Source organism: Xenopus tropicalis, chromosome 2 (genome assembly GCF_000004195.4).
Source record: "Xenopus tropicalis strain Nigerian chromosome 2, UCB_Xtro_10.0, whole genome shotgun sequence".
In the NCBI taxonomy this organism is placed as follows: domain Eukaryota; kingdom Metazoa; phylum Chordata; class Amphibia; order Anura; family Pipidae; genus Xenopus; species Xenopus tropicalis.
Genome location: NC_030678.2, coordinates 142335801 through 142357175, shown reverse-complemented (window position 1 = coordinate 142357175; position 21375 = coordinate 142335801). Strand labels below are relative to the sequence as shown.

The 21375-nt window shown below is 38.9% G+C and overlaps 1 protein-coding gene across 1 annotated transcript; it reads left to right on the top strand.

The window, feature by feature from the left end:
* Positions 1 to 340: 340 nt before the first annotated feature.
* bin2 (bridging integrator 2) lies at positions 341 to 18521 on the top strand. The gene is made up of 11 exons (XM_002933704.4): positions 341 to 517; positions 6217 to 6297; positions 6950 to 7004; positions 7502 to 7596; positions 9238 to 9333; positions 10079 to 10186; positions 11238 to 11323; positions 12292 to 12367; positions 13869 to 13951; positions 14062 to 15227; positions 18082 to 18521. Exons 1-11 carry the CDS (start codon positions 440 to 442, stop codon positions 18126 to 18128), a joined length of 1971 nt encoding a protein of 656 aa, XP_002933750.1. The 5' UTR covers positions 341 to 439; the 3' UTR covers positions 18129 to 18521.
* Positions 18522 to 21375: the final 2854 nt, after the last annotated feature.

Genomic DNA, 21375 nt, shown 5'->3' with positions numbered 1-21375 from the left:
ATTAATGGTAAGGGCAAACCAGTTTTCTTTTTAAATCCGTCATTGGTTTCAGTAGTGGAAATATCCCCCTTTAATAAGATTCTAAACATCTGAATGCACCAAAAATAGGATGTAAAAATGTTGTCATATCAATGAATATCCTTGAATTGTTGTGTTCTTACGTCTACACATATATATGTATCTGCTTGTTTAACCCTGTCCCTGACTGCATTCAGGCGGTTAAACCAGATGATAAATAACTTTCTCAATGCTGAAAACATAAATATGCATTAAAGGGTGAGGTGGTTGCAAAAATAAAAACCACCCTGACATATTCTCACAGGAGGAAGTGCTGCTGTATAGGAGGAGCTGTCACTTCTGCCTTTCTCTGCAAAAGTCTGCAAAACACAAAAAAACCCTTCAGAGGAACTGTCAGAAAAGACTTTGCTCGGAAGCAGCAATGGCAGAGGCCAAGCAAGGAGGTGCTGGGGGGTTTGCTAAAAATGTCCAAAAGAGATTCACCCGCGCACAGGAAAAGGTAATGGAAAGGCGTTTCATAATAACTGCTGTTTGGCATGTGTATTTGTATGTGCTAATCTGATAAATTAAAGTAACACGGCTTTTAATAAAAGCCGCTGCTGCTTTCACATTATGTTCCCTAAACCCTTCTTTATTGAATGCATGAGCAGGGGCGTCTCTCCCATGGGTGTAAATATAGTGTTAGCCGAATATAATGAGAAGCTGGGAAGCTATAAGGGCCCAGTGTTTAAGGTGATCTCCACTATACTAAGCAACTTGCCAGTATACATTCATTAGATATTTTCAATTGTTTTAAAGCTGTTGGTAAATGAAAGCGGCTATGGAAATCTGCCTGACATTCTATCTTTTGCACTTCTGGTTCTGACTTGTGAAACAATGTAGCATAAGCCCACTGGAGGAAAATTGAGTTCTGCTACATTGTTTTGAGAGTCAGAACCAGAAAAACAGAAATAAATAAACACATTTCAAAAATACCCTACCCCATAACAGCTACATAGACTAGCAGAATTAAACACTGTTAGAACAGCACCTTGTTCTAAGGTCCACATATAGCAGTTTGGGGTGTTTCCCCACTGTGTTTATTAGCAATTTAAATGCTCATCTACAAAACACAAAATGGCTTGTCAGAAGACTGTGACACAAGGACTTTACACAAGATAGCTACTTGCAGTGTATTGCTTTGCATACCCTTGAGTGAAGTGCTTCAGAGTTCATAACTTATATTATTAGTCTGCATCCTCTTCATGGCTTACATTCAAATGATACTATTTATTAGACATGCTACATACTCATTTCATTTAATAGTTGTTTTCTCTGACACTTCTGTCTCTGCATTCTCACAACATAATGCATTCTCTGCCAACTTGTTTTACTTTTAACCTTCACTGCAACCCAATACAGGTGCTCCTTTCTTTAACGAAACCTTTAGATCAAATGTAACCATATTAAATTACAATTAAATTACAGTATCTTTATATGAATAATGTTGCAGCCTTAGTCCTGTTAGTCCTGTTACACATACTGTATGTGATGATCCCCCCAGGTACAGTTCCAATGATATTACAGAACTGGGTTTTCCACATTTTTCTGACATTTAGTTGAAGGCATATTTTGTCACCCTTTTGCTGTAACTGTTTTACACATTATATTCAAAATTTGAATCATAGTTTGCTATATTAATTCTATTAAATAGGCCTTCTTTCTTTACTGGTAGACCTTTTGTTCAATGGTAGAGCTTTCATGTCTTATTGCAGAGCTTCATGGTTCCATAAATTTTCTTTGTTCCATAGTACACCTTTTTTCCATAGTAGAACTTCCAAGTTCCATGGTAGATTTTCATTGTTCTATGGTAGACCTTCTGGGTTTCATGTTCCATGCTAGAGCTTCTAGTTTCCATGGTAGTCCTTATTTGTTCCATGGTAGAGCTTCTGTGTTCTATGGTCAAGCTATGTTTCATGGCAGGATTCTATGTTTTATCGCAGAGATTCTATGTTCCATGGCCTGAATTAGTTAATCATATTAAAGGAGAACTAAAGCGTAACTTAAGAAGTGGGCTAGAAATCCTTTTCATGGGCTCCTGGAAATGCTCTGTCACTTACTGAGCTCAGGGACCGATGCACATATTTTGTATCCAAAATAAAATGTCATAATATATGGCAGATTAGTAATTATTTCAGAATCACATTACATGGCAACTCCATAACCAGTTAGCATTCATGATGAGCAATTTTTCACATTTCGCTATTGGCAAATTTTATTGTGAAACTGCAGCAAAAATTCACAGAGTGAGGAAAAAGTAAAAAAAAGATGGGTTGCGTCAAAAAAAGACATGGTTGCATAAAAAAAACACAGTCGAGTCAAAAAAAGTTGCCCACATGGTAGACCGCATTTCTCAATTCACTCATCACTAATTAGCACCAGAATTTACTAACCACTAAGGCTTTACTTTCTGCTTGATAATTTGTGACGACCCCTGAGCTGAGCTTTTTAACTGCTGCCCAGAGCCCACTGAGCATCTGCAGTGTCACAGACACTTTCTAAGATGGGGAGCTCCTGTTACAAGTGTAAAGACCTGGATTATTGCTGCTATTGAGATGCTGAATCTTTAGGCTGATTCAGTAATTTCAGTATATAAAATATGGCATTTTTCGGCCTACCCCTAGTTCCCCTGGGTTCAGTTCTCTTTTAAAGAGCCTTGATGTCTTCAAAGCCCAGAATTCTTCACTTTAACAAGGACCAAGGTGATAGAAATGGCTGAATTACTCCACCAGTCTAGGAAGGTGGTGAAACAGTGTGTACAAGTCAGAAGCAGACTATTTTATTTTTCTATCAAATCCCAAATGAATGACAAAAAGGGAGGTATCTAGTCTACCAATTTGGTAGTTGGACAGAATGTGTAGATTATCAACTATTTAGGCAGAGGCCGCCCCATTTTATGTGATATATTTTTATAGAGACCTACATTATTCAGGGGTATAACTTTCCTTCAAGGTAAAGTGAACCTCCTGCCAGACTGCTGTCAGTCCAATAATACTAAATAGCACCACATGGTGCAACAAAACACTGGGCAAAATTAAAAAATGTCATCAACCATGCCTGTTCCACATAAAATCAGCACTAATTACATTCCTACGGAATTAGGCCTCAATCGTTATTGCTAATAGGAGACATATTACCAAATATTGGCCTTACAGGGGGTTGTGGGGCTGCGGAGTCTGCTCCCTTCATTGTTATACACACAGTTTGTATGTCTATGGGGCAGGGACCTCCTTCATCTTGTGTTTCTGACTCTTATTGCAACTGTACCTTGTATTTATTTGTATTTATTGTTGTACTTTGTATTTATCCATTATCTTTAACCCCCTGTTTGTATTAATGTATTCTACAGTACAGCGCTGCGTACATAAGTAGCGCTTTATAAATAAAGATATACATACATACATACATGTCACTATGTCTGTGCTTGATAGCACAAAACATGTTGTATTAACAAAGGGATTTTGCATTAATATTCAGCATTTCTACATTTGAATGGATGTGCAGTTTGGGTCTTGGATCTGGCCTTATAGAGAGCTGACCTCAGGTATCTGCGTTTTGCAGTTATAATACAAGTGTATCTACAAGAGTTTCACCAGTACATCATCTCAACAGAAAGGGAGTTCCCAGCTTATAAGGCTTCAGCCATCAGACACAAGTGCCACACAGAGCACAATGTAGGTTGGCATACAGTATGTGGGCGCTACTGGCAAAGCTTAGGCACATGACAGCATTCATGGTAATGTTTATTAATAGTATTGGTTACTGTTGTACAACACAAAAGGAAAAAAAAAAAATAAGGCCTTACTGTTAGGTGACTGCCCTGGGACCTTTCTACTACATTGTGGTTTTCATTTCCTGTGTAACCACAAATGCTGTTACCAAACATTCACAAACCTTTAAGTGTAAAACTTAAGTAGGATCTACTTTGACTCTTTAACATCAAAGTGGTCTTATGGCTCATGTCATCTTTTGTTTCAGGATATAAAAATGCAGCTACATGTACATAAAACATTTAACCCATTATATAATAAAAGGCAACCAATACTGTGTATGTGCTTCTAGTTTTGTTACTGATGCTTACGAATACCACAGATGTTTTCTCTGAATTCCCCCACCTTCTGCACCCCCCTTTTCTTCCTGTGTTGGAAAATAAAATAAAGAATATTTTTCAAAAAATATATGTGCTTTTGAATAGGTGATGGGTAAATTTTATCTGCTGTAGTTACTGCAACTTGGCAAAATTTGTGCCTTTTACCACACAACCCTATTAAGACCAAACATTGTGCCTTCTATGCATTTGCCTAATTTCTTCAGGCCACAGTGGCACCTACTGCAATGATTAACTACTACTCCTTGTTTGGGATCCCCGTCTCTTCACCCTAGCCTCCATGAAACCTGCCCTACAGATGTGGTCAGCAAAGACTTAAGGCAGTGATCCCCAACCAATGGCTCAGGGGCAACATGATGCTCACCAACCCCTTGGGTGTTGCTCTCAGTGCCCCCAAACCAGGGAGTTATTTCTGAATTCCTGACTTGGGGGCAAGTTTTGGTTGAATAAAAACAAGATTTACTACCAAATAAAGCCTCCTGTAAGCTGATAGGGTGCATAGAGGCTCCCTAATAGCCAATCTTAGCCCTTATTTGGCTCCTCCATGAACTTTTATGGTGCTTGTGTTGCTCTCCAAGTCTTTTTACATTTGACTGTGGCTCACGAGTAAGAAAGGTTGGGGACCCCTGACTTAAGGTGACTTTGTTGTGATGACTTTGTTTCATTTAGAGAGCAGAAGAATTTGTTCTTGAATATTATCATTGTTCATTGTCTTTGCAAACACAGACCACTGCCTGGGGTAACTCTACTCTTTTTATTTGTGTCATACAACAATATAACTTGTGGCTTACTTATCCCTGCTATACACTTTGGTTTTCAGCAGTAAAACAGATTTAAAACACACCAAAAGCTTTTGAACTGTTTAACCCACAAAATTTCAGTTAAGTACAGCACTCTGAGCAAGAGGTCTCCATGTATTTACAGTATATATCAGACTTTACTGTATATCTTATTTGCACTCCAGTGTCTCCAGCTTCAGTCAGCATGTTTTATTATTATTATTATTATTATTATTATTATTATTATTATTATTATTAACATTTATTTATAAAGCGCCAACATATTATTATGGCCTGAAAAGTGGGGCCTGATATCATATGAGACTGATACTGCTGATTTATGAAGCTGTTTCACCAAGCTGTAATGATAGGTACCACTAGGCAGAGCTAGAGCAATGTGTTTCAGTGTGGAAAATAAGCCATTCTCCCTGCACGTGATACACAACACAGAGCCAGGATATGGATTTAAGACATAGTATTGCTGCTGGCTTGCATAATTCACCATTATTAGCAGGCCAACAAACTGATACATTTGCCCTACATTGATGGGCACCACATGCCCCCTCCCACCCTCAAAGAGGACCCTTTCAGGACCAATCACCCTTACAATTTAGATTGCTGTGAACTGTCCCTCTCACTACTAGACTACAAAGGTGGCTCTTTTTAATAGGTATAATCCAGGTTAAAGAGGTGGTTCACCTTCAGGTTTACTTTTAGTATGTCATAGAAAACCCACCGAATTGCGCCTGATGGACACAATAAACCTGACCCTGATGTCATCATGCAACCAGAAAACGTCATTGCATGATGACATCAGCAACACACAGTGACAATGTCATCACACACGCCTTTGTCTGGGTTTAAAAAACAGCCACAGGTGGTAACCCTAGTCCCAAACAGGCCCTTTGTGAGGGAGGGGGCTTCCATACAGAACTGATCCACATTCTCTCTAACTTCTTTGATGTGACTGTAGGAGCTGCAGACACCAACCATTTCAGGTTCCAAATCAATACGCTATCATCATTTCCCTTACCTGCTAGCAAACCGTCTTCCGGACTGGCTACAGGTTGGAAATGGCTACACAATTTCCAAGATGTGCGGTGAGCAGAAACACATATATATGTCTTAATTTTCTAACTTTACATAGAAGTCAAACCAGATTTCAACAGTAGTTCCAATAAGGAAATCAAACATATGATTAGTTGCCGTGGGCTACTTGACTGGGGAAACTGTAGCACCTAATCCCCAATGTGTTTTGTTATTTTTCCCTAGGTTCTTCAAAAACTGGGAAGAACACTAGAAACTAAGGATGAGATGTTTGAGCAGTGCGCATATCTATTCAACCAGCAGCAGGTAAGTAAGGCACTGCATCAGTAAGAGAGGCATATACACATAAGTACAGAGAGAGCCGCTATTGCTTTGTGCCACTATTCATGGAAATGGCAGCCAATGTACTGTATATAGCTGTCAGGTTTCAGCAATTGAACATTTAAGGGCTCATACTCATGAGCATTTCCTTCTGCGCCTCTTTGCATTGTGTTCCAGCCCAGGGGAGTGCAGAAACAAATTAATCCTATTCTTTCTTACCAAGTGTAAGTGCCAAACGCAGGTTGGACAAAAAATGCTGTATTCCACCTGCACTTACATGTGCCTGTGGGAGGAGGAGCACATTAGGATCAATGAATTGAGTTTTACCCTGGGCTTGCCTGAGGTGGTGCGTTCCACCACAGAAATATGCAGGCCAAAGCGGTTGTAATGAGTCCTATAGCACTATAGGCATGTTTGTACCTTGTGTCATCATGACCCCCATGGTTGTATGGTTCTTTTTTATTTTGCCTGTAAGCACCCAAAGAATAAACCTTTGCATGCAATTATTACATTTAAAAGCTGTATATCTATGCTTTGCACTATAATGTTGTGTGCCTGTATTGCATTACCCCTTGTATATACTGTGAGGGGGGGGGGGCTTTAAAAACCATGGCACTACCATTTGCTTTTATTTTAGAATGAAGGAAATAGATTATACAAAGATTTGAAGGCAGTCTTCAGTGCTGTGAAAGGTAAGAAACTTAATGTCGTATAAACTGACTATGAATGGGAATGTATGGGAAGCCATGGCACAATGCATGAATATGTCTCTCCCCCACCTATATTCAGTTAATTCTACCACCTGTAATAAGTACCATGTTGTACAGTTTAATAAACTGCCCTATAGTCCCGTGACAGTGATCGGTTGTGTTGGTGCAATACATGGCTCCCATAGCTCAATGTGAACTTCTAACTTTATGTGAGCATTGATAGCTGCACCAGTTTGTGACAACAGGAAAGCATTTAAAATTGCAGGCTGAAAAGAGGCAGAATAAGAAGGTTAAGTGAAAAAAACATTAAAACAATAATAATAATGAAAACCAAAAGTTGCTTAGTATCCTTCCATCTATAGCATACAAAACTGAACTTCCCCTTTAAATCAATACCTGCCCTCCCATTCATTCTATCCATGAAGCATTGGTCAGGAATATACTTCAGCGTTTGTGATGTACTGTGGTATTTCTTCCAGCAATGCATGAAAGTTCCAAGAGATTATCTGAAACACTTCATGTCATTTACAAACCAGACTGGGATGGATACAATGATCTACGGCCAATTGTGGAGGTAAAGACAGAAAACAGACCTTTGGACCTGGTGCTTAAGGTCATACAAAACATTTGTAACTTTTCTGGATTGTGTTATCAATATTAATACTGAACAGAACTTATTATAGTTGTATTTTCTTTGTTGGGTAAATTTAAAATACTTAGCAGCACCCACTGGTCGTGCATAATATCTACTGATTTGTTTGAGAACCCCTTGACTTAGGGTTGAGGCTGAGCATTTATTTATATCTGATGTTGCTATAGGCGGTATGAGGGGGGGTTTATCATATATATTTTCGTTGATGCCAGTTTGAGGTCATTAGAATGGTGATACAGGTATGGCATCTGTTATCCAGAAAGCTCCAAATTACGGGAAGGTCATCTCCCATAGATATTAATTCAATTAAATAATTTAGTTATTCTTTATTATTTTACATTAATGTTAATTTTAAATTAATTTCCTTTTTCTCTGTAATAATAAAACAGTACCTTGTACTTGATCCCAGCTAAGATATAATTAATCCTTGGCAAAACAATTCTGTTGGCTTTATTTAATTTTTAAATGATTTCTAACAGACTTTAAGTATGGAGATTCAAATTACAGAAAGACCAGGTCCCGAGCATTTTGGATAACAGGTCCCATAGCTGTACTGACATTTGGAGGAGGCGTGGTTGTGCTTAGGAGATTGCTACATCATGTGCTGTGATTGTGTTTATTTTCTAGAAGAAACTAGCAATGTTAAAACAGTCCAATTGTACAGCCTATAATGTCCCATCAGTGGTAGATCATTTTATGAATGCAACAGACAGGGCTCCACGTTAACACCCCAGCTCTGCCCCAGCACATCCCACTCCTCACCACTGAGTAATTTTGCCACCTCACCCCATAAATACCGGCCACATATCGTATCAACATGCTGCATGGCTAAAAACAATTAACAAGTGCACGCTGCAGACTGAACTAATTTATGTGCAGCCATGCAGCATGCATCAAAATTAATTGCCATGAAGGATGTCGATCCAGCATAAGACCAGTATTAAAGGGGTGAAGTGGCAACCCTAGTCCTGAGCAAGCCATTTAACCTGTCTGATCATTTAATTAGGACAGTAAACTCTACAGGGAATATGCCTGAATTCACATCATACCAGTAGTGGATAATGGGTCGGGTTCGACGCAACCCGAAGAGCTTGCCTGCCTTCTTCTCCCAGGTGCACCCTATAGAACCCAGCACAATTATAAATAAATATTAAAAGATTTAGATGGGGCCCTGATCACACTGGCCCTCTAGGCTATAACCTAGGTAAGCCTATGCATTATTGCAAAGCCTATTAACCTGCCTGTATGTTTTTGGGGTGTGGGAGGAAACTGGGGAACCCTAAGGAAACCCACGCAGACCCAGGAGAACAACTTCCGAGGTGTTTCAAACCTTATTAATTTGTTGTAGCAACAAAAGCATTTAAAGAAACCTCCAAGAGATAATGATATCTGCACATACAACCTGCAAGTAATTAAAAGAAACATTGCAATACAAGGGTAAATATATTATTTACTGTAGCACCCAGGATGGATTCTTGCATGTAACTGAGTTTCTTGATTTCAGGAATCTGTTCCAGAAACCTTCTACTTCATATATTTTTATATTTTGTATTTATTTCATAGAACGATGACCTTCTCTGGAATGACTATGAGGAAAAAATGTCTGACCAAGTGGTGCGGATCATGGATAATTATATGGCCCAGTTTCCTGAGTACAGGGTAACGTACCAGTAAATCTCCATTCTGTTCTTCTAGTTTGGTTTCAGATGTATTTAGCAAACAAGACTGTGTATTACCTGTCATTTTCACCAAGAGGTAAGTATAGGGTTTAGATTTAGCAACCCTGAAGTTCCTGGACTACCTATGCCTGCATGTTATAGCCATTGTTAATAAATTAAAGTATGCTGAGATTTGCCATCCAGCACCAACCTGAGTAAAGTGTGGTTAAGATCCTCTTATAATTTCCCTTACTCTTATTTCTATATTTTATGGAGGCATTTCATCCTTAAAGGATAAGTGATAACATTCAAAGGGACAGTAAGGTGAAAATACATATGTGCTTTTACATATGATTTCCACAAGATGGCAGTATGATACCAGAAGGTTTATAATGACACAATTACATTTATTCAAACTGTGTACTGTTACTGTTTATAATATACACTTTTTAAAGTAGTTCACCTTTAAGTTAAGCTAAGGTTTAGCCCAATTTTAAGGAACTTTTCAAATGATCGTCATTATTTACTTTTTTATGTTTTTCTTAATGATTTGCCTTCTACTGACAAACAATTTTATTGTTATTGTTACTTTTTATTACTCATTTTTCTATTCAGGTTCCTCTTCTATTCATTTAAACCAGTTCCAGGTAGCTAGGGTAATTTGAACCCTAGAAAGCAGATAACTTTTAAAAATTCTTTTTTGTAGTGGTACTTATATTATTCATATTATGAATCTTCCCCCACAGGAAAGGATTGCCAAACGAGGAAGAAAGATGGTAGATTATGACAGTGCCAGACACCATCTGGAAGCATTACAGAATGCCAAAAAGAAAGATGAGGGAAAGATCACTAAGGTAATGGCAAATCTCTCCAAAATAGTGACACATGTACAAATACTTTCCTGTAAGGATAAGAGGGATGAGCAGTTGGGATAGGGTGACCAGATTGCTTGAAAATATCTAGAAAATCCAGCCAGCAGGGCTGAACTGATTGCAGTTTAATTAAAATTAAACTGGATTAGAGGAACAGAGTTTCCATTTGAAGCAGCGTAGGTGTTTTTTCATGGTGAGGGCAGTGAGGTTGGGGAATGCCCTTCCTAGTGATGTGGTAATGGCAGATTCTGTTAATGCCTTTAAGAGGGGCCTGGATGAGTTCTTGAACAAGCAGAATATCCAAGGCTATTGTGATACTAATATCTACAGTTAGTATTGATGTTTGTATATATAGTTTATGTATGTGAGTGTATAGATAGGTCAGTATAGGTTTGTGTGTGCTGGGTTTACTTGAAAGGGTTGAACTCGATGGTCTTTTTTCAACCCTATGTAACTATGCACCAATGTATGGAACTAAACTTAATATCACTGACCTCTAGGTGTTAATCTGGTTGTATGAAAAGTATGTAACAATCACCCTGAAGTTTTCATGACCTGTATATAAATACTGTGCAGCCTTCTACAGTGACTTTAAATCGTATTATGTTTAACAACAGGGTGTTCATTATGCTCTATAGTTGTTTCAAAGCTAATTGAAATATTGGGATAGCTTTTCATCAGGAGAATTCTAACGCCCATAAATACTGGATGCCAAATACATAAGTGAGACTGAAGGGGGATTAAAAAGGTTGGTTTGTGGGCCCAGTATATGAAGGAAGTAAACATCCCATTTTGGATGTTACTGAGCATGTTTCAGGTGTGGGATAAAGCAAAGAAGAAAAGGGTCTTTTGCTGTTACGGAAAGGTTTATGGTGGTAAATGCCATATTAGCAGGATTAGGCTTCACTGCTGTACCACATACTGTTCATGTTTCTCCACAGGATATACTAATGTGGGGGTGTAGCACTTTGTAGGGTACTGTGGTGGGATCTTACAGCTTCTAAATACAGTTAGAATCTTTTTTTTTTATCAGGCTGAGGAAGAATTTAATAAAGCACAGAGCATCTTTGAAGACTTAAACAAGGAACTTCGAGAAGACCTGCCAGTTCTCTACAGCAGGTACTGTCTATTTGGGGCAATGGCACTAGGGTCATTTAATGCCCAGAGGGCCTTTCAGGGAGGCTTGTGTTGATAAATACAACCTTTCCTATAGGCAGTTTCCCTCCATTCTGGTCACACTGTAGTGTTTATCACTTGAGTATCACTGAATTGGGGTCAGTCTCTCCTAGGCAATACATAATAGCAATACAATGTGCCATAGGGCAAAGACTAGGAAATGTAAATTGATTTAAAAAGACATTTTAAAATTTAGCAGGGACACAGGAAAAACATTCTGCACAGGCCTGTTAATAAAAGAACATACAGGGTATTTTGGGGAATTGGGGTTTTAACTGGAAGTGAGCTACTATAGTGTCCTTGACGTGGAATAGTGGAATAGCAAATGGTGCATACTACTTCAATTGCAAATACATTTACAAGTAACTTTAAAATGATTGAAAATCTTTCATTAATGTATATTGGAAGGTTGCTTAGAATCACATTTGCTATAATTTTGTAAAATTGTATTTAGGAAAATTAAAAATCACTGGTGGGTGCCAAATGTTAGGCAATGTTAGGTAATCGCTTACTTTTTACTCCAGGCTGGTGCTCCGAACACTGCACGAGCCCGGGGTAGCTACGAGCCAGATATCCTCTTCCTTCTTAATGTCACTTGCGCAGTAGAGTGAAAAGCCGAACTTTAACAAAAAAGCCAGCTTTCTCATTCTACTGCGCATGCGCTGGCCCCAGGACCCCGAAGAAAGAGAAAGAAAGAACATCGCAGACTCGCAGCTACCCCAGGCTGGTGCAGTTTTCTTCTAACAGGTGCACCCACCAAGGTAAAAGGTAAGTGATTACAATCCTTCTCCTTTACCAGAAATAAACAATTTTACACATATCACATGATACACATTACCTTTTTTGTGTAAGTTTCTTATGCAGTTGAGATGACAATAAAAAGATCTGAATCTGAATCTTCTGTTTTGCAGCCGAGTAGGATGCTATGTGACTATATTCAAGAATATTTCAAATCTGAGAGATGTATTCTACAAAGAGATGAGCAAGGTAAAGACTGGGGAAGTGAATGAAATATGACAATGGTGTGATCGCCATCGTATGCCACTAAAATATGCTGTACAACACAGTGGAACTTTTTAATGCATATTTGCAAGGCACATCAGCCTTCCTGACTTACATATCTGTGTTGCTCAAATGAGTAGGTTTTCAGGATGCTGATATTTGCATATAGTGACCCAGTAAATATGTGTCATGAAATACTATACTTAATCCTTAAATTGTTTTAACCTTGTTTAAGTAGATTAGAGGAAAACACTGTGTATAATGCAGTGTATAATGCAGATGACTAAAGGTGGCCATACACAGGCCAATTCTAGCTGCCAGTATCAGCCCTTTAGACCGATTAGGCAACTTATCAGCCTGACCAATTGATATCTGGCCTGAAGGTTTGATTTTTCATCGGATCTGGAACCACATTGGCTCACTGACATGCTGCCCAAACTGAAGGGTGCCTATACCCACTGTTCTAATTCGATCGTTTGGTCTCGGGGCCAAACGACCGAATCAGCCCAATATGGCCCACCTGCAGTTGGGGATATTGGGGGAAGATCTGCTCGCTTGGGTACCTCACCAAGTGAGCGGATCTTACCATGTTCACCTTTAGCCACTCTGTGTGGCTCTGTCTTAAGTATCAGTTCCAGTTAAGCTGCTAGATGCTGGGAGGAAGGTGTAAAAGTAGGCAAGTCCCTGCTGACATCAATGGAAAGATGACTACAATAGTATCATAGTATCACCTCAAAAGCTAAGCTGGCCATATATTGAAAGACCTGCTCATTTGGCAAGGTCACCAAACTAATGGATCTTTCCATAATCGTTTCCTAGATATGCCTACGATATCAGGCTACAGTCAAACAATTAAACGGGTATACAGGCCATCAGGGAGAGGACAGCATCAATGAGCCGACACAATCATCTCCCCTGTATACCCATTGTTGTGATCTGTTGTGAGATTTTTAAACCTGTCTGATCAACATCTGCCCGATTTTCAGATAGATATCAGTTGAGTAGGCTTGTCGGAGTAGGCTTGCAACTCGGACTGAAGGAGCCGAATCAACAGCTAAAATCTGGCTGTGTATGGTCACCTTTAGTTATACAGTATATCAGCATCAGGGCGCCGGATTTCTGTTTAGGGCGCCCAAAAGCTGCCTACAGTTTAGTGGTTTAGTGGATGTCAGTTTATTAAAATATTAGTGTGGAGTTCATCTTTAAAAATTGATGCACTTCTGGCCCCAGACTCATTGTGTCAGACTTGCCAATTAACAGTTTACCTTGGTCATCTATTTCAGTGTTCTGGGTATTTTTTCCATTTATGCCCTAACCCCAGGCAAGGTGGAGGTGTTTGTTGGCAAGCAGCTGACACCATAAAAAAGTAAATTTTAAGTGCACGGCTGTGCATTCCAAACTAGAGCTAGCATAATTCCTACTGACTTGAAAAATATTTGCCTTTACGTCTGAGCATTTTACTACCATTTTTGAACTCTTTTTACAGTTGAATCATGAGCTCTATGATGTGATGAGCAAACTAGAAAAGCAGCATTCAAACAAAGTCTTTGTCATTAAGGGAGTAAAGAGGTAAAGACAGTAATATTGTACTAATCCATTTCTGGCCAAAGAGACAACATATAAAGCTGCAGGGCTATTTACTTAAAAGTAATTATTTTTGCATTATTTCTTCATTCCAGTAACAGAAAATCTCTGGTGATCTCTTCTCCTATAAGCTCTTCTAGTTCATTTTTCATGGCTTCAATAGATCCAGAGGCAAGCACCCCTAGCGTTAACACAAAGTCAGTAAATCAGACATGTGAGAACAGTTCACTATCATCCAATTCCAGTGAAACTCAAGACTCCATTTCTATGGATGGGAACTTCACCCAGAGTTTAGAAAATTCATCTCAAGAGACACCAAATGAACTTTCTCAGAGTTTGTCAGATAATTCTGGTATAAAGAACTCAAATGAAATGGAACAAGAAAATAACATGAGCACCATGGACCCTATGGCAGGGAACAAAACGGACACACAAAAACACCAAGAGGATGCAAAAACTGGGAAATCAGAGGAAGAAACTCAAGCTGGTCCATATAATATAATACAAGAGAGATCAGGTGCTATAGACCAGAATAGCTCAGCTTTCTCATCTCAAAAGGGTTTAGGTGAACTGATGAAGAGGAATTTAGAAGCTTCAGATGAGGTTTCAGATGGCACAACAATATGTTTATCCAGGGACCAAAATGGTGATACAAACAAGGAAATCGACAAGGAGTTAAATGATGCAAAACCAAGGGAATTATGTCAAAAGGCACAGGTAGATTCACAGGATGAAACACATGACAAAAAACAAGAATTTCTATCAACAAATGGCCTGAAAGACACAAAAGAAAAGTCAGAAATCATAATGAAGGGCGGTACAGGAGGCTCCACACAGATGAAAACAGCAGCTTTAGTAGACATTATTCAGAATGAGGACACAACACAAAGTGGTGTGGGCATTAAGCAGCAGGAGCAATGTGAAAAGGCAGGTTCAAATGATAAGACACAGGAAGACTCAGTGGGTTGGAAAATAGAAAGTCCTTCACTTAATGCATTGATGCCATCAAAAAATGGATTATTAGACATAACTGAAGACCAAAAAATGTCTGCAGAGGGTGAACCACTTTCCAGTGCTGAATTGGAACAAGGAAAAGCTGAAAGCAAAACAGCAGAACCACATCTACCTACCACCCTAACTGCAGGTGCTGGCTTAAGTGATGAAAGTGACCGGAATCAAATTATAGCCAGCTCCCACCAAACACCTTTGGATTGTAATGTCTCTGCTGAAAAACAGTTGCATGACCCGTTTAATGAATTAGGTGAGAGCGTTTCCTTAGCTATACTTTTTGTTTTTTAAACACATTTATATCTAATATTTGAATAAAGGTGAGAGAAGAACCTGCCACCCTTGATGTTGCTAAGTTAGATGCCTTACTCCATTTGATAGGCAGCTGCTGTTGAGTTAGGCTAGGCATTGTGGGCCAGCAGCATATGAATTAAATGTAATGAATCCTCAAACACAATATTGAAAATAAATATTTCTAAATAGCTGTATTTCTCAATGTCATTACTGACATATTCCAATATATGCCTTGTGGGTGCCAAATAACTTCCAAATGTAATAAAAGTCACAAAGCCTGTTAATAAGATGTTTGCTTTGAAACAGATGGCCAATAAATGCTACTTGCTGATAGGCAATAAGACATGTAGCAAACTCTGCTCCATTTATTACACAACCCCTGCAATTAATTTCTTTAAAACAATGTAGGAGCAGGGTTTTTTTGCTACATTTATTTTTCTTTAATGGTTTCTCCTTAAACAAAATGAAACTTTCATAAATGAATGGAAGGAAACAGTTGTGCATTATTTATAATGAAAGGTTGATGTATTGTAAGGTTTTATTATGTATTCTAGCAGCCAGTGAAAAATGTTGGGATTATAGGGAGAACCAGAATAGGGCAAAATGAGCAAAAAAAGTCAGGGATTATACAGATTCAGTTCACAAAAGGGAGAGAGGTGCATAGAGACAAAGCAAGGAAATTGAGGTGGTGAGATGTTACAGCAGCCCATGGTTGTATGAGGTTGAGTTAAACTGGTTGGCTAAACTGGGTGGAGTTTTGTCAGCTGACTTCAGGTATACGTAGATCTTGGTTAGTATTCATTCACCTACTACTGATGATACAGTAAAGGACTAAGAATGAAGGAATGTTGAGACAAATTCAAAGCTGTGTGATCTCAGCCATTGGGTGTTTTAATATATTTAATGATGTAATTAGCTGAGACTTTTTGCTTTAGGGCTGCAGATGAAATTTTTTCACCCAGACGCAAATTACTGGCTGAGCTCTAGCTCCTTACACAAACCTTACAAACACAGTGCCCTGGGTGATCTCCTATCCTTATTCTGAAACTAGTAACTAAATCTGAAACATCTTAGTCTGATATTTATAAAATGTCCAACTGGATGTAATGTCTTCATTATAAAACAAGTAATCTACAGGCATACAGGACTTTGGTACAGTATATTATATGGTAAGGCATACTCCAGTTTAATACAAATTATGAAAGATATCTGTATTTTGTATAGCAGATAAAGCATGACACTCTCTGGGAAAAGAAATATATTATTTCCTAAGACATGTGAGCAAATGAGGAAGGATATGAGCAATGCAGCTGCTAAGAACTACACATACATGGGTGGGGTGAAAGGGAGAGGTGAAATTGAATCATTGCCAATACAGTCAATATTTTTGCTACTTTAATGAAAGCAGGAAGATATAGCAAACAGAAAGCTAAATAAGCAAAGGAAAGAAGGTACCAGCACTCCAAGGCAATTGCAATCAGGAGTTGCATTTTTTGGGGGGTGTCGGTACCTTTTTTCCTTTGCTTGTACAGCTTGGGGGAGTGCCATCTCTCCAGAGGATCGTGAACCAGGCTACTTTATTCCAGAGGCACAGACATGCCTATATATTTTATGGTTAGCCTAACTATAGAAGTAGGCTAGAAATGTTGTACATTATGTCTTGGGATTCTGTACTGGCCCAAGGAGGCAATTACAGCCCTTTAGCAGGGAAGATTAGTGCCCCCAAAGATGCCCCAGTAGCTCCCCATCTTCTTTTCTGCTGATTCAATGCACATGCTCTGTGCTTTTACTGAGTTTAGGGACCAACTCACAATATACTGTATACACAGAATATAAATGCCACAATATAAAGCTGATTAATTAATACAGGTAATACAGATACTTACTAAATGGCAGCAATTAGCATCAGAAATTAGTAATCAGTCTTGTAGAATCAGCTTATATTACAGACCAGCCTCATTTTCTGCTTGATAATTAGTGAAAACCCCTAAGCTCAACATCTCAACAGCTGCTCAGAGCCCACTGAGCATATGAGTGTCACACTTTCCAAGTTGGTAACCCCCTGTGACAAGTTTAAAGTCCTGGCTCATTCCTGCAATAATTTCAGTATATAAAATATGGCATTTTAGCCACCCATTTTTAGGGTTGAGTTCTCCTATAAAAAGCACTGGATTGTTTCACTGGCAGCTTGTTTGGGGCTGGATTTGGAGCAGAGGCTGCAGTCCTGGCACCACTGAGGCTGAATATTTTAAACATGTGCATAAAACCCAGAAAAAAAAGATTTACACAAGTATTTTTGGGGTAGAGCAATCTCGAATAGTGAAACCCTAAAGCCACCTAGAATTTGGTAGGTTTAAAGTACAATGTAACTTGTACAAGCTGGGACACTGATAATGCAGAGTTATTGTTCCAAGGCCAAGACAAAGTTATAAAGACAGGTGTTGTGCGGAAGGGACTGTTTGTTTTCTTGAGTTCCATAAGGGTCATATTCTGGACCAACAGAGGTAACTGCATATCAGATTACATTACACAGACATAAAGTTAAAATTCTGCATGTATCAAGATGCAAGAGCAAGGTTTACAAACTTCCCTTAAGAATTCAGCCTTGTACCATCCTCAGCAATGGGGGGAAATTGCAGCTATCTCACAGGCCATAAAGTTGTACGGCATATATGCCACTGGGAACCTGTCTGGCTGTAACTGACATCAAACTAGCTAATTCTATGGGTCTACTAAAGACAAGTTGCCATTCATCAGTATTAGATAACGGGTTCTTGAATTATCACATTTTAAATGTATTTGTTTCTTTTCAGGATGTACAGCTGGGGATATTAATAATCAAGACTCGATAGAGAACTAGAGCTTCACATCAATGCCAGTAAGAAAGATGAAGGCACATATCTTGGAAGCAACAGTATCAGTTACATGCTTCATACTGTAGATATGTACGATAAAATGTACAGCTATACCATTTGTTATAAATGATACTATAGATACAATAAGGCAATAATTTCTGCTCAGAATATCAATTGCAGTAGCAAATGTGCGTGTGTGTTTGTGCATGATAGTTTTTAAAGTAAACATGTTTTTTTATTTCTACATAGAACTTGTTGCAAGCAGGATTTTCCAGTTACTTGTTGTTGTTATTGTATTACGTAAGTGATATTTGCCCTGCTGCGTGTTACTGTCTGGTACCTATTACAGCTGCAGAACATACTGGCACTGTTACATTAAATAAACACTTATGAAAATATCATTGTTTTTCTTGTCTTTGATTTTTATATCCCTATTTCAGGCTAGAAACTTACTTTCCTTTCTGAAATAGATAGGGAGAACTGGCACAGAAACAGCAGGGCTGAAAGCCAGGAGATGAATAGAAATAATTGAAGATGAATGGAATGTCACCACATGTTTAGTAATCAACTGCCCTGTTTTAATGAGCTACATGAATACATTACATAAAAGCAGGCCAGCCACAAAAAAAAAGTCATATTTTTGTACATATATGCCTATAACCTTCTAAATAAACACAAGGAGTAATGGATTCAAGCCTCATTTGAAACATACAAAATACAAAGCCATACTGGCCCCTAGATTACCAGACAAGCACAGTTTTATTGTCTTATAGTGGCACCTACCTGCTGGCAGGCCCGGATTTGTGGAAAGGCCACAAAGGCCCGGGCCTAGGGCGGCACAAGTTTAGGGGCGGCATGCTGCCCCGCCACAACAAATTTTTAAATTTGTCTCCCATACGGAGCAGTCGGGACCTCTCCCCACTGCTCCGTATGGGAGTTTAAATGCGCGAATGCGCATGCGCATTGATCGCGCATGCGCACTCAGGGGGAGAGGACGCCGCACAATTGCGCATGTGCACTCGCGGGGGCGGCCTCGGGGCGCCGCCAAGTGAAATCCGGCCTTGCCTGCTGGCTAAAAGGAGAAGGAAAGTCATTTTGGCATTTTACTGCCAATAAATTCGACACATTAGTGTCACCTAGAACCCTATATTTATTCTGCAGAAAACTTTACCATACCCGAGTAAAAAAAAAACAGAATCTCAGTTAGCAGTTGCCATTTTTGCTTGGTCTCCGTAGCTTTCTGCTGCAGTTGGTAGCTCAGATCGCACATTCTGATGGGTGGGGGGAGTGAATTCTTATGAAGTGGGGAGCAGGAGATGGGAGAGAGGAGAGAGCTGTGCAGACTCCGGCCCTGGGAATGAAGGATTTCTCTGAGAGACGAAGTCAGATACCCTATGAACATGTTTACAAAAAAGAAGACAAGAAATTCAGTGTTTCTTTTGATAAAGTGAAGCTTTTCTGTGTTTATGGCTGTATTTACATAGACCTTTCTGATAAAGCTTACTTAGTTTTTACCTTTCCTTCTCTTTTAAAAGGGGCCATTGACATATTTTACAAAATACCCAATAAAATCCATTTCATATGTAAGCTGCTTGGTCCACCCCAGCCTACATTTAAGTAGCATGTTTCTGGTCGGTTGGTCAATAGGGCAGGTTATAAATGTCCACTATCCATCTTAGTTTCCAGCTGGAAAAATAGAAAAAAAGAGAATAAAAAAAATTAGTAAAAAAGAGAATTCTCTATGGTAGCACAGTTTTCCTATGTTAGGAACACTATGGGGCACATTTACTAATCCACGAATCCGAATCACGAATGGGAATAAATCGGATTGGAAACGAAAATTTCTGAAGATCGCAAATATCACGAAAATGCTTACGAAAAAATCGTATTAGTCACGAAAATATCGTATTGGCGATCCGAAAGTCACTAAATTTTCGTACCGAACAATTGTAAACAGTGGTAAAACCTTTCCGATTTTTTCATGCAAACGTCCGAAAAAGTCGTGCGGCGTACGAAAAAGTCGTCCGGACGCCCGAAAAAATCGGCGAAAATACGCTCGGATCGTTCGCATGAACGCTCGAGCATTCGTGCCTTTGTAAATGTGCCCCTATGTCTATAGCAATAGCACTCACCCAGGATTGCTCAATGTCAGCTTTAAAAATGTCTAACATCCAGTAACATACAGTATGAAAATAGAAAGATACTTTTGGCTGTACTCAATCGATACACTGCATTATGAAGCTCCACACATGCAGAACTTCTTAAATACACCATAAATTCAAGGCTTCAAAAGAACACAATGGCAAAGAGATGGCAGCCTTGAGGATCTGTTTTAATACCTGTAACAGCTGTTGGGTTTTGTCCAGTGTCTGCACAATGAATCCCTTTGCAAACTGGAAAGCATTGAAATTTATATGTTGCCCCTAGCAACAATTTGCTTCCTATTCATTTTAAAATAACCATATTTTGCTAATTCTACTAAGGTCTCCATTTGTTGCAAACAGAAATACTACTGTAGGTTTTGTAGAGGGACAGTTGTTGATTGAGTTATGGATTTATCTTTTCTCCTTTACAAAATATTTGCACAAGCAGAATATAATGGCACAGATTATCTTCTAATTCAGTTCAGATCTTCCTATAGATTTCAAGAGACAAAGTGTGAGGTCATTTTTTGTCATTAAATTAATTCTGGCTTTATGTGAGTGTCACATACTGTAGCTGGCACACCTAAAAAGAACATGAGAATAGAACTGGGTGCAACTTAAAGCCAATTTCATTTGTAGGCAAGACTGTACAACCCTACTCTACATATATTGTTTTAATAAATTCACTGTGACATACTAATGAGCATTATCTATCCACATTTACATCTACATAAAGATCTACCTTATTCACACATTGGGTGGCTTTATTGCATACAGTAGTGATAGCCCCCTGGTAGGGTTTGGAGCACTGATGGAGGGAGGGGCCCATTCCGAAGGCCAGTTAAGATGAGAAATGGGGAAAATGGCCATTTGCTCTTCTAGATACACCTGATGGCTTGAAGGTAAGGGTTACAATGAGATTTGAGGTGAATATGCATTTGCTGTTCTAGATATTTTTAAAACTATAACAACAATAAATATTTTCTTTCTTATATCTGTACTTATGAGCTACGGTAGGCCCTGACTAACATCTTAATTACACCTAATAAACCTGTCAAACTTTGTGGTGGGGGGGTCTACATACTTTACCTATACACCAAAATAATTC

What these genes read in the sequence shown, in the direction of transcription:
- bin2 (XM_002933704.4), top strand. Translation starts at nt 440, where the DNA reads ATGGCAGAGGCCAAGCAAGGAGGTGCTGGGGGGTTTGCTAAAAATGTC. An exon ending in TCACCCGCGCACAGGAAAAG is followed by an intron (nt 518 to 6,216) that starts GTAATGGAAAGG and finishes ATTTTTCCCTAG; the next exon opens with GTTCTTCAAAAACTGGGAAG. An exon ending in ATGAGGGAAAGATCACTAAG is followed by an intron (nt 10,187 to 11,237) that starts GTAATGGCAAAT and finishes TTTTTTTATCAG; the next exon opens with GCTGAGGAAGAATTTAATAA.